This window comes from Nomia melanderi, chromosome 1 (assembly GCF_051020985.1).
Source record: "Nomia melanderi isolate GNS246 chromosome 1, iyNomMela1, whole genome shotgun sequence".
In the NCBI taxonomy this organism is placed as follows: Eukaryota; Metazoa; Arthropoda; class Insecta; order Hymenoptera; family Halictidae; genus Nomia; species Nomia melanderi.
The window spans coordinates 11,685,134-11,701,717 of NC_134999.1; the positions used below are offsets into that span (position 1 = coordinate 11,685,134).

General features: G+C 38.8%; 1 protein-coding gene across 4 annotated transcripts in view; it reads right to left on the reverse strand.

Annotated features, from left to right (window-relative positions):
• Positions 1 to 13,769, reverse strand: part of LOC116427695 (octopamine receptor beta-1R) — a 101,884-nt gene extending 88,115 nt beyond the window's left edge. Inside the window, exons 1-3 of one of the 4 annotated variants that reach the window (XM_076364840.1) lie at positions 13,580 to 13,765; positions 12,147 to 13,252; positions 2,480 to 3,713 (exon numbers count right to left, since the gene is read on the reverse strand). In XM_076364840.1, the coding sequence (XP_076220955.1) occupies positions 2,480 to 3,225 (746 nt within the window). In that variant the 5' untranslated portion in view covers positions 3,226 to 3,713; positions 12,147 to 13,252; positions 13,580 to 13,765. Of the gene's footprint in view, positions 1 to 2,479; positions 3,714 to 12,146 lie in introns of all 4 variants that reach the window. The other 3 variants (XM_031978353.2, XM_031978351.2, XM_076364846.1) reach the window with 3 other exon arrangements.
• Positions 13,770 to 16,584: the final 2,815 nt, after the last annotated feature.

Genomic DNA, 16,584 nt, shown 5'->3' on the forward strand with positions numbered 1-16,584 from the left:
TCTCGCGATGGACAAAAAAAGGTAGGAATTGATCGTTCACCGTTTCCAACCAATCCTATTTTTTAACATCGAATCGCGTGCTTCCAAAAAGAAGTTCGCATCACGACTAAAGGATCATTTAATTGAAGCTTAATCGAGAAACCTTTTTTTTGAATTATTTCAATCCCGAATTTTGTTCAATTCGATAAAAATATTTTGTTGTTGTGTATGTGTATTGTATATTTCATGGTTGTAACTCAAAGTTGTTATATAAAAAATGTAATATCATAATATTAAAATGTAATATAGACAAGAATATAATAACTGTTGGTAAAATAATTTAAGTTTCTTAAATTGTGTACTAGGAAATCGTTTAAACACTAATATTTATTTATTAGATAGACAAATGCTAATATTTAATCACTACGTAGACAAACACTAATATTTCTTTATCGGATAGATAAATATTAATATTTATTTACTAAATAATTTAAACAGCAATATTTATTAATATACTATTTATGTTCATAGATAATTTTCTGTTTCAAGTTTTAATCGATAACTTGATCTCCTGAATTTCTTCAAGGTAACAAAAGCAACGTAAGTTACAGTGCACCGATGGGCTGGAGGGCTTAATCTTCGTGGAACAATGTCATTCCCTTCTGTATCCCCCAAACTATTTTCATTCCGCCATCTTCCATGGCGTGGCATCGAATACCTCTCACAAGATGCATAAGCGTTCGACTGCACATCCAAAGACATTAATCTTCCGCGGCGGCGGAGAACGTTGTGTTCGGCAAGCTGTCTTCACGACGACAATTTCCGTGCACGCCCGACACATGCAATTTCCGGTAGTTCCCAGTTCTCCGAAAAAAAGAGGTACCTACTTACTTACTTCGCCGATATTTCCGATGTCATCGGTGGAAGTGACTTATCGCGTACGGAAACGATCTTTCCCTTCTAGCATCTCGAATCGAAACAGAGCCATCTCGTCGTTCGATTATTGAGAATTTTATTGATACACCATTCGCCCCATGCGTATTATTTACTTATCTGTTAAAGTTAAATATGAGGATTAACCGAAAAAATCGTTGAATTTGGTTATGGAACTTTGAAGACAACGTTTACCTTTTTTAATCGAATTAACTCCATCCCTTGTAGCAACTTTTCCAATTCAACTTTCAATAATAACTTCACCGTTAATAATTTTATAGTAAAACTAAAAATGATATACTCATAAATAAGAAGTACGATTTATTTTCAATTAATATAGACTGAATAATATTGAATGAAATTCATTATGAAGTATTTCATATTGGAAAAAAGTGTTCTCCAATAAATCGAACAGTTGCCAAGTTAAATTAAGATCACGCGATTTTTTATTGGATAGATTGATTTATTTGTATTTATATTAATTCATATCTCGTGAAACTGCCGATAAGAATAGTGCATCTGAAATTCAGCGAACATAACGAACAACCTGGTAATGGGTCTAATACTCTCCGAGATGGGAGCACCGATTTCGATTTCGGTCGGGAACGTGAAACGATTTGCCGAGAGACGTCCGAACGCACTTGAAATCTCGATATAGCTTGGAGCCACCCGCATAATTGCGCGGCTAAATAATTGATGGGATGGCGGACCGGAATACAGTAATTAGAGGGTTATTCATGAAATGTAATGGCGCTGATTCCGAGGCACCGCTCAATGCCTCGCCTCTGAACAAAATTCTACTGGCGTATAGACAGCGACTAGAATAGCCATTTACGCCGAATGCAGATCGTTCGGGAGATTCGGAATTAAAGAAAATTGTACTGGCGCTATTAGCGTCAGCGGAGATTCTTAAAGACACTTGATATCGACTTTTATCGAAATCATTTTTTACGGGCGTTTTATTCAAAGGAGAACGAAGAAATTTGAATAGTTTAACACTAGAACTACCAAATGGATCAAAATGACTTGTTCCTAAGTTCTTCTTTCGCAATTATTTGAATGGTAACAGATTCTTCTCTGGAAAATGAATAGAAATATTATTCTAATAATAGACAAACCGAGTTATAAATCAATGGAAACCTCGACAGATGCACCCCTGGAGTTTCTATAGAAAAATTAGAAAATACAATTTGACTGTTCGGTGGTTTCAGTGTTAAAGGTAAGTATACGATTTTGAGGTGGTAATGCGTAGTTTTAAGTCTTAGTCATAAGTTAATAATACATAATAGTGAATATTTTCGTAAACATTGCTTAATTGTTTCGAGAAAATATTCTCTAGCAAGAGTAATGGTAGCAACTTTAACATTCCATTTCAAAATGGATCAAACATCCAATTGATAACAAAATCACTCTCCTTCCAACCCTTGAAACATTAGCCATTACTTTCGAAGACTTAGCTCTAACTTCAGATCGCGAGAAAATGCGTAAATTTAAAATGAATTTGTAATTCGCCTAAAATATAAATATCCAGCATTAAGTTCTATGTAATAAACATCACAGCACTCACCGGTACAGCATGCGTTCCTGACGATCGGCCTCCCGATAGATTTTATAGTACATGGCGATCATGATGATCCCGGGCACCCAGAAGCTAACACTAGAGCTGATCACCGCGTACAGTTTGTTCACCTGGAACACACAGACGTCCGGGTAGCTCCTGCGGTACTCCAGGTGCTCCTCGGTGGTGTACCATCCGGCGAATATCGGCACGAAGCTCATCACCGTCGGCGAGCACCACACTACGCTCAGCATCGTGCTCAGCCTTATGTTGGTCATGATCAGCGGATAGTCCAACGGTTGCACGATCGCGTAGTAACGGTCCACGCTGATGCAGCACAGATGCAGAATGGAGACCGTGCTGAAGAACACGTCCAACGAATTCCACACGTCGCACATGAAGTAACCGAAGAGCCACCTGCCGGACAGCTCGACCGAGGCGTTAAAGGTCATCGCGAAGATCGCAACCAGCATGTCGGCCAGCGCCAAAGAGACCACGAAATAGTTGGTGATCACTCGCAGTTTCCGGTGCCTCATCACGGACACGATCACCAGGAGATTGCCGAACAACGCGCTGAGGATGATGAAGCCCATTACCGTAGCCTTCAGTATCAGCATCAGTACTTGCTCGAACTCGTGGCTATTGTCGTAGACATCCGACTGGTTCCTTTGTCCCGTGTCGATCAGCACTTTCGATATGTTCGACAGCTCCGTCGTGTTCTCGAGATCAGCATCCATCGTTTCATTTAACTCCATCTTATCCGTTGCTCTCAGTATCTGTTCCTCTGTCCCTTTGATACTTCAGTAGTTTCGTTACCGTGATCCGAGCTGATCTTCGCCCTCTTCCCCGCCTGCGTCGCCGACGACGCGATTCACCGGCAGCCCGAGCAGGCGGCCCATTGAAAATTAAAGATCGTTCCCGAGTCAATCCGACCTCTGAAAGCGTTCCTTCAAACGCGACCTGGATCTCGGCGAAAGATTCTTAGCTCCGCGCGCGGCTGCAGACATTTTCGAGGGAAAATAACGCGCACGCAGCAGCAGGCGGGCCGGCCTTTAAGGCAGCCGTTTAGCGTACGCCGGCCGCCGGCGTCGATTCGTGCTGGTTCCCGACAAGATGGCCGCCCGACCGGGTTACCTTTGGCTGAATTCCAGGAGGCGCTCCCGTCAGTTCAATTTTCGTCTGTGCACGATGTCGGGAACAGCGGCTGTGTGCTACCCGTCGGTTTTTGAACATCGTGCCAGGCCTGGAATTGGAAAGAATAGAGGATTTCAGGTTACCGCGGCGTGACGCTTTGACGCGAGCGAACGCGGAATTTCTGTGTAGCGAGCTGGGAATCGGGTGGATCAAAGTTACCACGGTCCTAGCCCGGTCGGTTCGCCTGATTATATAAATTGCACCAGCCAGTCCCCTTAATGCCGCGTTTCTGTTTGTTTGCGGGTACTAAACGTTTGCCCGTTCCTCCCGGCTTTGAACTGATTGTACTAAGAGCTGTTTGTTCGACGCGGACGCTCGAGAAAACTGAAATTTCTCAAGTCCTTGTTTTGGCAATGAAAATGGAATTCTAGGGAAAGAGAGATATTTTTAGCGGGATCGTATTTGATTTTAGGGGATCAAATGGCTGAACTTTTCTGGTGCATAGCATCTGCAGTGTAATTGCTGAGTTGTTGCGAATGAAGGATTTTATTGGTATTTATTAATGTGGTTTTATGATTAATGAGGGAAATTTATTGAATTGCATAAGGTTAAATGGGTGCTGTTTATGTTTATTAAAGGTAAGCAAACTTATTTGCGTAATTATGGGAAAAAAGCGTAATTTATTGGAAGGATTATTGTGATTGGTTAATGTGTCATGATTTTTTGTATGGGACGAAGTAAATAAATATTTTAGATCTCACTGATCTTTTATCTCCAGTTCGGAGTGATTTTATTATTACACTCGGATCGCGGGGAAAATAAAATTTAAAACAAAACGGGATCGCACTTGAAAACCTGCGACAATATTCCATCGGAACGTGAATTACAAATAAATAAACTCGTCGGTGATCAAAAAGATCGTTGACGCAAAGAGAATTGGAAAACTAAACAAACATAACGAGTGGTGAAAATTCAGTTCCCAGTAAACTCGTTTGGTAAACAAGTGACAAATCAAATAATTAGAATACTCTTATTCCATTTTTTTCGTATTTTCGTGTGCTGTGAAACTTCACGGCATACAAAACTTATAAAATTCTTCAATATACTTATGAAAATCAATCTTCATTAATATTTAATAACATTTCACTTTATTTTCAGTTTATTAAAATCATTTATGAAGCAAATTAAACTCGGTTCCCTTTAAATTTCTCTCTAAAAGTTCGCACAAATTTTTAAAATCTGGTGCACGTATATCAGTACCGTAACCATTCTCCATTAATTTATTAAATTTAATAATAATTGGTATAGAATACTTTATACAGATACACATTTGGACGATTATAATTCTGTCTGCTTCGCAAACCTTTCGCAACAGCTTCCATTTAATTATACGTATTTCTATTTTTCAGTTCGTAACGATCCACCCCCGTTTACTGATAATTCAATCGAACCTTAATTTCGACGTATTAATTTGAACGGGATTAAATAAGCCCGCCCGTGTTATTGAAATCGGAAACCTGACTCCGCCATCGAGTCTCGACTTTCCGAATGTATTTTCAATCGTGATCCCTCTCGCACGGTTCAGCTTTCGAAATGAAAGCATCGAAAACCACCTCTGTCAGCCATTCGTGACACCTATTATGCTGATCCGGCTAGATATTCGCTGCTGAAAATTTATTCATAAATTCCGTTACGGTCTTGAATCTCATTAAGGAACCCAATTACAATGGAAAATTAAATCGTCGCCCGCTGTTAATCAGCGACGGATAGAAAGGAATGCCGCCATTTCACGAACGATTCGACGCGTTTAGGACACGTTCGGCTTTTTGTTTTCGCCACGGATAAACTAGGAAAATGTTTACCGTCGAATATCGCTGACTTTTAAAGATATAGTAACAATTATTACTTCAAATGAATTTTATTTCAATCTCTTGTCTTATAATAACAATCATAAATATTATTCAATTCTTTTGAAATGTTATTGCTCTGTTATCAATCATTGTACTGTAGAGCAAACATAGGCATAGAATATGCCTAGAATTCTTCTTCAATAAATTATTAATGACAAAGTAGTTGTACTGACCATAGTTCGGAAATAAATCATAGAACAAGGGGTTAACAAACTTTTTCAAATCGTCGAAAGCGAAGTTTGAAACGTTTGCGACATACGTTTGAAACTGTTTACGTGTTACAGAAGTTGTAAGAGTCAACAGATGGAAAAAACGTGAAACTACGAATTGCAATGGTTTTGTTTCTATAAATTTAGAATTAACAAGCTACAAGGAAATTTTAGTTAATAATTTATTATCGCTCGCAGCGATGGAAAATATTCAAACCATTTTAAAAGAGGTCCAAGGAAAAATTTGTAATTAAAAAATTCTATCGAGCCGCGGAAATTGTTTAAAAATCGCAGTTAAGGAACGTTTGTAAAATTCGCAGGTATGGAAGTTATGAACACGCGTTCCAAAATTGGTAAAATTTTATTGGTAAGGAGCACCGCGAGGAATTGATAAAATGACGAGTATTTCGAAACGCCGAGGGGAATCCGCCGAGCTGTAAAAACTGTAGGAAATCGGGAAAACTATGAAACCCGTGAAGCATCTGGACGAATCCGTGAAACTATGAAAACGAACCTATCTACGCATATCTCATCTGCGGAGCCAGCCGAAATCATGAATTCCTAGCGACCCGTGACCCGATTCCCGGATCCTTCGACGGCAAACCAGAATCGTAATCAAGAAACGTGTAATTCGATAACGAATGTACCAAGTTAATTATCACAGTACACGAAAAATCGTAGGTTCAGTTTTAACCCTCGGGCAATCGTACATACGGTAATGTCACATCCATATTTCATCTACGAAATATCATCGAAATTTATAATCAGCTTAAAGACACGCGACAACGCATAATTAACTACATCTGAATGCCAAACAAAAGGTAATTTTATAAAATAAAAAACTAAGCCGAATATATCGAAAGAAATGTGACGTTTTATATTTTCTGGAATTTAATATTATATCTTATAACTGAAATATTTAATTAGTTATATGATTTTAATATTATAATATTGTAGAATTAAGATATTTAATTAGGAATGTGATTTTAATATGATAGTATTTTATTTATAATATCTCATATTTTTCTGAAGAAAGGAAAATTCTAAGTTTCTAATAACCGGTAATTAAGAGATCTACATTCGCATGTTAAAAAATGATAATATATCGAATTCACATTTCCGTGTGTTAATTTTAAACAACAAACCACGCACTAATTAATAATCGTTAATAAATGTTTCAATCGAGCAAAGATAACATCAAAACGTATTTATATTCGAAATTATCAGATCGTCGTATTTTCCGCTCCGAGGAACGCTATAATTGCCGAAATACGGTTCAACGAATACTTTCAGACGAAATCGAACCAGCTCGATTAAGAATTCGAATTGCGAATCGGTTTCGTGAGCGGTCAAGATGGTCAATGCATCGGAGAGCGAAATGCGGGAAGAAAATGACTGCCGAATTCCTTTTTCGTTTCCTCTTTCGGACGCGTGGCCAACGCACAGTGGGCAAAATCACGGTTTCACTGTTCAAAAGATTGTAACGTTTCAATAAATGAAGTTCAGCTGATTTTCTAGTAACAATAAAGTGTCTTTTAGTAACTCTTAATATTTCTTATTACCTATAATTATTTAGTACCTTATATATTAGTACTTTATTATTAAATAAATGAAGATAAGCTGATTTTCTAGAAACAATGAAGTGTTCTTTAGTAACTCCACAACAAAATGATAATTATCTTATACACCATTACCCATTATAATTAAAGACTACAGGTTTTCAAGCTACAGTACTATACACGATTCACCCTTAACATTTATTGTTACATATATTTATTTAGTATTTTATATGTAAATTATAATATTTATTATTAGTACGTATTTCGTTTTCAATGAAACGAATCAGTTCACTTCTTCAAGAACACCGAAAAATTGATTTTTGCCCACAGAAACATCGACATTTTCCCACTGTGCGACGGTTTGCAGGGTATCACGACGTTGAACGCGAACCGTTAAATACGCGCGTGCTCGTTAAAGGAAAAAATATTGCACGCGAGCTTGTGCGCGAGGTAAATTTTCATTAAGATCGTATCCTGGCCGTATTTCGCGAGGATATTGGAACAGAGTCGCGCACCTGGTGCAGCAATTAAAAAAAGGGATCGCGTCGCGAAATTTCCTAGACCGGAATCCGTGTTGTTTTCAACTTCGAATATTCGAAAAAAAAATTGTAACACACAACGATCGAATCGAAATTTATTTTGTTTTCGTTATGGAAAAACTTTCATCGTTCTTATTGCGATTCGAGTGATTCCATCGTGTTGTTATTGTAAATTATACAATAGAAATTTTTTTATCGAGCAATGGTTTTTTCAATTAGAAAAAATATATACTATTTTATTCGCGTGTTTTCATTCCATGCCATCATTTCTTCAAGAAAATTCAATAATACTATCTTCTTTTCAAGGAACGTCTTTCTTTGCTACTGGAAACCTATAAAGCCAGACAAATGGTCGACCTATACTACTGGCACCGAATGCACGGAACTGAAGTTTCGTTTCGCGAATCCCTATAGAGGCTAACGAGAAGAGCGCACCGAGTGTTAAGCTGATTTTTAATGAGACGTTCGTAGATTGCAGTACTCGTCGTGTCGAGCACACATTTTTTTCAGGGACCAATGATTCACGAGATTGTCAAAAATTTAATTGTACTCGTCACAGAACAATGAATTTTTCTCAATCAACATCAATATATTAATTATTTTCCATGTTTTCTCTTCTCTTTACTCCATATCTCTACATTTTCTGTCTTCCATTTTTCTATAATCTACACCCTAACATTTACTTTCTCAGATAAAATATTTAATATTATATTAGCAAAATATTCAAATATGATACATCTGCAATTCTTGATTGCGTTCATATTATAATCATTACTTTCCAGTTTGATTTATATTTACACTGTGACTGTATTACAAATTGTTACATATTTGAGAATAAAAACAACAAGAGTGCTTTAGAATGCAAAAGAATACAGTTGAACTTTAACCGTCAATATTTTGTAAACCGTCCTGCCAATGAATCGCTGATGGAGTCCTCGTTTGTAAACCGTGCCCGTTTGGGGAAAAAACTGTCCCAGCGCTTTGCTAACATTGCAGGCGACTTTACAACGGCTGTATTGTTGCGCGTTACGTGACGGTTCACTTTTAAAGTTCACCCCATTCGATCCCGGATCGATAGCTACTAAACAGAGATTTCAATTGGCCAATGGACACAATAGAAGAATCGAACGGAGCTATCATAGAATTGGGTTCAGGTGGTAACTCGTATCCCTATTGATGCCGTTATGGTTCTTCGCGATCCCCAATTTCTCTGTATTTTCTGGGGAAATACCCTTTCCCGGAAATGTCCTGTTTGGTCTTCCGCAACAGCTGATTCCGTGTAACCCAATCTGGCGCCTCGCGTGCTCCACAACGAGAACTGCGTGATCCCGGATAACAAAAATCTCGAATTCTCGAATTTTATCTGTTAGATGATCTCGCGTCGGATATGTATTTGAAACCTATTCTTCTTTGTCTTTTCCATAATTACTTCCGTCCATTTCCATATTATTCAATCAGCGGTAGCTTTACACTTAACATATATTGTACGGTTTATTCTATTCTCTAGAAAAGCAGATTTCATTGCAAGCCATAACGATTGAAGTGATACACAGGGAAACGTCAATTTTACTTTGTTAGATCTTTTAAGCGTTTCGTAAAGAGGATGTACGATATTTAATGAAATCTAATAAAATATGAAACTTAATAAATGTCATTAAAATAAACCTAATCTATTGTAACAAATAAAATATTGTTATTATAGAGATTTACCGAAGAAAGTGATGGTAATGAATGGTAAACAGTATAAATTTCAACTAATACAGAAAGTAAAATCGTTTCTGTTTGTTTTAAAAAAAAATCCGTTTGTGAGGAAGCTATGTTCCAGTACTTTTCACTTAAACATTAAAATAGTGGAAACAAGTGGATTCTTGGCTACCACGTCATCTTTTATACGCTTCACGGGAAATCATTTTGCCGGATTACAGTCACCGCCATGTTGTACGTGAGAGTGGAGTCTAATACGAGGGGACTCGCTATAAGGAAACCCGTTATGAGGAAGTTCGCTACAGTACAGCGATCTAAGAGCTCGTGTTTTCTAAAAACGCGCGATAATAAAGAGACCATTGAGTCGTTGACACGAAATTTAATTATTTGAAAAATAAAAGATCTCACCAGATGAGAAACTCCACGAAAATAATGATTTTCCATCTTTGGATCATAAACGAGACTTTCAAGTGTCCTACTAGAATCTATTAAAGACTTTATTACTGCCAACCATTGAAATATAGAAATCCTGTAAAACCGAAACAAGTTAATAATCTGAAAGTTGAAAATACAAAATCTCCTATTAGCTATTACTAACCTGCGAGTTTTAATGAAATATAATAAATAATTCTACTGAAATTTCAAGTAGAGTAAAATTTTGATAAATTAAAAAAATCTAGCTATATTGTATTATATATCACAGACACTATTACCTAATAAAATTTTGTTTAGACAATATAACAACACAAAACTCAATTTATCACATTTAAAACATTTCCTAGGTACAATCATTTGTTTTATCACTTCTTTTGCATTCCTTCAACCCGAATGATCTCAAACAAACGTGTACCAAATCTTTTTCTAAAAGCCACCCCTATCAAAGTTTCACAGAAATCGAAGGAAGTCGAGTCACTTGTGAAGTAGCTTTCCTGAGACCAAGAACAAGCCTCAGCGATTCCTCTACACTGTGTTAGCGTTATCAGGTGAACGTCGGCTCAAATTGAACCACGTTTCACCCTCTTTTCACACCTGCGCACCCACACACGTGGAATATCGACGGTTCCCTTTCGTTCGTGCGGCGACGATTTTTCGTCTTTGTTCGGCCCGTCGGACGGCCGCTTCCGTGTGCTTCGCCGTTGAGGAAGAATAGAACGGGAATTTCGGGCGGAAACGCGCGACAAAGTCGAGTGCCGGGAATCGAAAAGCGCGGCGCGGCACCATCCGGCAAATGATCCGTGATTAATGGAGAAGAATGATATCAGCGCTCGGATCCCGGACGAACCCAGGTGAAAAATGAAAAAGGAAGTTGATGGTCTGAACGGAAGTAGTTTCCCTCGAATAATCAACGAAGAATAAAAAGGATTTATTTAGAGTTTTATTGTTGTCGTTAGAACGTTTCGAGATGGGATGGACTATAACGATAGGATAGTGGGTGTAATTCGACGCGAGGAGCTTCTGCTTTTTATCGAAAGGGTGTATTGAAAAACATTAGACGATGAAAAGAGATATTTTTAATATACTATTGTGGTTGTATGTTCGTTACAGTGTATTCGTTATTTGATTAAAGCGGAAGGTGTTAAAAAACCATTGGCAGAGGCGCGTTATGAAATATATTGTATTTGCTTTAAACTTTGACGGCAGTGGATTATCCTATATTCAGGTCGTTGCGGAAACAGCTGAATGGGAAAGGATGTGGATATCGTAAAAAGATCAATAGCGATGTTCGGGAATATTTAAATTCGTGGAACGAAATTCGTGCGAGGAAGGCGTCGCGAGGATGCCGGAATATCGAGGGAAACTACAGAGGTATAAGTGGAAATTGTATCGCGGAGAATGTAATAAAATTTGAGCCTCGTAGGGAAAGGATTCGGAAATGTTTATTTCGTTTAACAATTTTTGAGTACGTGCTTTTAGAAATATTATTGGAACTATTCGGTGCGTAGGATATGTTATTAAATATTATTGCATATGACTTATTGTAGATCGAAGGTAGAATCAGACTTAATCATTTAGATTGCCAAAATCAGAATTTGTTGAAAGTAAATTAGTAAATAAACAAAAAAGTTAATCATTCATTTCAACGGAGTGGTATTAATTACAGTTACAGCATCTATCGAACCCAGCTCTTAAAAAAATATTTCAAAGTTAAAACTAAAATCGAGAACAATAGACTCTCGTAATTCGAAGTATTATACATTGCTTCTTAATACATTGCATACTGGTAACGAGAAATCTCATTTTTATATAAAGACACTTAGCTATGGAACTTCGCTAATTACCACAGCATTGAAAAAAATATAAAATTTAATTCCAATTGATTATTTATTTAAAATATATTACATAACAATATAATATCTGAGTTTTTCTATGTATAGTGATATAAGTTGACCTCAGTGAAAATTGCCACCCGCACAATTCAGTTTTCTGAAAATTAGCCGGTACGCAATGTGTTAAAAGATTACGATTACTAGCTCAATGAATATATAGTAACAAATGTAAATTTTTTACTTATTGTCCCACATGTTTTTGTGTTATTGTAAGTACTATATTTAATCAAATATTTTTATTAATTAATCATTTTCCCCACTATACATCTTACTTACAAATTACAACATATTTACCTAAAGGTTCCACAAACGCAGTGGTTCCCGAATCGCCGCACTGTTCCGGCCGTCGGACTGTCACTCGCACACAATTCTCCTAGTCCCGCACAACATACAACAAACTTCTCACTATAGTCGTCTTTGTCGTTAAAAAGTCTCTTGCGAACATCCTTTAAGTTTCTCTTGGTGTCACAAAGATGTTAATTTTTCAATTAAAGGAGAAAACACTGCGTAGCTGAGCGATTTAATCGATTCTCCAGATAAAACCGTTCCAGCCCTGACTTTTATTATCAGTAATTAATCCGCGTAGCCCGTGACAGCTGATGCAGATCGGGCTGACTTAATCATGGGATCCTCGCCCGTTCATCCGCGGTTTTTCCTTCGAATTTCCTCGCGGAAGCTCATCGCTCAACCCTTCCCTTCGCACCCTCGTAGCCGAAAAACATCGAATCTCACTTAACACACTCGGTGAGATCAGTCCAGATAAAAACCTCATGCATATGCAGCACCGGCGAGTTCACAGTGTCCGATAATATCAAGTCTTCCAAAAGAAGACTCACCTTCAGCCCTCAAAAATCCTCACTGAGTCATTAGCCACTCGATCGTGTTTACCAAGAAAACAAAGACTTCCCGCACAGCTTCTGATAAATCCTTCACTCATCAATCAACACAGCCATCCATCCATAGTTCAACAAACCCATCGAAGTGGCAAGGTAGAGCAATCAGAATCAATCACCCAAGAATCCCCAAAACATACAACCATCAAAACCAGCTATCTCGTCCTTCCCCGTCGTTCGGTCCAATTACGACCTGCTTATTATACCGATCACGCGTCCGGTCGCAACTTCCGCCGGCATTCCGTCTAGGGGATCTTCCCCGGGACACCAATCACGGGATTCCCCGGAACTCGGTAAACATCCAGCGACTTAGGTCCAGCTAGCGGAGCGGCCGCGATTAAAGTCCATCGCTGCGTGAAGTAGCCAGACGACCACTCGGGAAGTACGCTGTTGTCCCCTATCCTGTGGGACGCGTAAACTGTGCCACGTATCTCCCGGACCGCCTCAACCCTCGCCTCAACCCCCTCCGCCCGGAAGACTCCAGCGAAATCTTCGGGAGACGACGGCCTGAGGGCAGATTGAGTCGCGATAGAGAGAAGAAAACGGGGAGAATAGGGGATGATCGGGACTGGACCGTTCTATCAATCGGTGGCTTCCCTGCTTGCGGCGGTTAGGGGATAGCTGGCGACGTTAGGGAGTGGGATGGTGGTCGCGGGGGAGCAGAACCGCCGCCAGGTCCAGCAGCCGCGGTAGCCACGTGCCGCGTGCGACTCGACGGTTAGTCTGAGCGGACTTGTTTCGGATCGATTCGGGGACGCAACCCCCGCCGGTCCGACCGGCTAGGTTTGTCGGGCACGTCGCGCACACACCGGGGAACGCTGGAAACCGGGTTACCTGGCGCCCGTCGATTCTGCCTCCACGTTGCGGCTTTTTGTTTACATCGCGGATTGGGATAGGAGCGAGGCGTACCGCGAACCCCAACTGCGTCGTCGCTGCGTACGGCTTGCGAGGCCGCAGTGAACTGTGGACGCGCGCCGCAGCTTTCCCGCTTTCCGCCACCCTCGGCCGCCCTGGCGGCAGCACCGAGGCCGTCTGCACTTTGGCATACCCTGCGCGGACGCCAACCGTGTACGCCCACGAATCTGGAGACGATGGTGTACATTGGACTCCGTTTCTGGGAACTGTTGGCAGCATCCCCCTTTGATAAGTAGAATTGTAGAGGACGCGCTTTTTTGGATTTTTCTGTTTTTGTTTTCTTTTAGAGCTTGATTAGGGTAGTTTGATGAAGCGGGTGTTGTTGATTAGAAAATTTTGTTGGGGTAACTGGTATTAAGTATTAAGTTGGAATTTACTTTTGCATTTTGCAAATAATAAATGTATTCAGTTTTTGTAATTATGATGGTATATTGTTATATTTATATTTTATTTTATTTGTGTAAATACAATGTAAGAAACGTTAAGAAGAAGACCTTTTTAAAAGTTCAACTTGAGACTGCAAGCAATGTTATTATAACAACTAATAGAAGTTTTTGGTGAGAATTACAATTAAAATTTACATTTCCCTCATTTACAAAAATTCTGTATTAATTTATTTACAAGAAGGTCAAGGAATCTCTGTACTGACCTCATGTGGAAGGTATATTTTTTTCAGGAGTTGCTGGAATTTAGTATTGTTTGGGGTTGTCGCTTACGACATCAGCCAGTCATTTTTGGGGCGAGGGTGAGTCCATGCGACGGATTTTTATTGGTTTCGAGTGCGTATTACGTCTCCTTTCATGGGTAATGTTGGGGATCTCGAGAATTGTTCGGGGATTACTCAAATCTCATCTACTTCATGGCAGTATTTTTTAGTCCACTTTCCTACGAACGGACCTTCTTTTTATTTCAGAAAGGAAAAAGGGGGAAATATTTCGGACAATGCTGTAATTTGTGACACGGGGATGTTACTTATACCTTTTAGACCGCTCTCAGCAATCTATTCCGATTTATTCTTAAAGAGATACACGAGTTTCCTCTTCAGATCTGATTGATGGAGAGAGGATCCTTTCTACCGAGTATATTTCAATTTGCCAGACGTAGAGCGGCGAACAAAAGTTTAAGATCAAAAGGAAAGAAGAGGTACATCATTAAAATCACGTAATCAACGAAAAAATGAAAGATCTTTTTTATTATATAATAACTGACGAATTATTTATTCACTGTATACAGCTGTTTTACCGAGAAGTTCGCTGTTTTCATCGCATTCAATGTTTATTTTCAAGGAAAATAAAAGATATATCGTTTCCATGATATTGATCCTTCTTTCTCGGTACTTTCTAGAATTAGAAAAAGTATAAACTGTATCATATAATTCGTAATATTGTTCAACTGTTATTTTAAAACTGTAATATTATTTTTTTATTTTTTAGTTTCCCATTTTTTGACAAAATTCTTCTTCAATTTTGCTGTCAGTAAATAAGTTTCGATTTAATACCGAAATTTTCAAATTACTGGAAGATTTTCGAGGCGTCCTCTTCTATCATGAGAATGACATTGAATTTTATAAAAGAGGATAAGAAAGTCTTATCTATAGGAAGTGAATATTACTTGAATAGTGTGTACTCGAACGCAGTTTTCCGTTACACGGGAAATAAGTTTGCCGAGCAAATCGTACATTTTTGGAATATTTCAACGCGAAACGGTTTTGATTAATGCGCGATTATCAATTCATCTCGTCAAATGGAATAAGTTTCGTTCCACGGAAAAAAGGAAGAAGGATTCACAGAAATACTGGGTAGCTTATAATGTCTAATTCATCGAATTCATTGCGATTCCTCTGTCGATAGATTGAATGGAGGCTCGTTAAACTCCGGGAAAAGCTCAATGCAAAATGGATGTACGCGGACACAGTCGTATCACGAGTCATTTATCAATTCGAACGGCTTGCCAGAGTTTGAACAGAGTCGGGCGAATTTATCGCTACCTGGACATCGATTTCCTTCGACTATCAAACTGATGATTCAATCGACGCGCTGCCGCAATCCTTGCGGGACAAAGAAACCGTCTAACAATGGAATCGCAAGGATCCATACTTGATAGAATCTTCGTTACGACTCGATCTTTAAAGAAAACGAAAAATATTCTCAATAAGCTGCAAAGAATTTACTCGATCCTTCTGTTAAAAAATAAAATTAAAAATTTAAGATATTATTAAAATTTCAAATTTATATATTAAAATATAAAATGTTTAGTTTATTAAAATATAAAATTAACAATTTCGTAATTACTCAAGTTACCAACGCAAACTACTCTAGTTTCATTCGTTCTTCGATATCATAAATTTTTGCATTTTGCACAATTAATATTTCGTAATGACATCTAAGAAGGGCGTGCTAACGTTTACATTGCAAAGATATCATTTCCGAACGATGTTCTTACGACAGAAAATGAAAAATCAACGCATAAAACGCGATAGTTGGTGTCCACGCAACGACCAAGTTTATTATCAACGAGGCGTGAAGTGGGCCGAGGGCAAAGCGTCAACCATCTCGCTAATTGAACAATCCGAGGCATCCTCGATGGACGGGACACCCACGTACGCAAAGGAACTCCGTGTTTGAGTCTTGTGGAGTACAACAAGGGAAAAAAGGAGAAGAAACCAAGCAAATTATTCCATTGGACGGGAAGAAGGGGGAAGGACGTCGAAGGGTGAACCGAAAACCACTCAGAAATTGGGTCGCCGGTGTGAACGATGGGCCATCATTAAAACGACAGTAATTACGAGAACCTCCGGTGCCACTCCGAATTAGGAAACTGCATTCAAGAAGCGAACGGTTAATTGGCGAATACGGAAAGATCGACTCGCTTCATTACAGGGTTGCAAGGTAATTGATTATTATTCGGATGTTCCTGCGACGAAG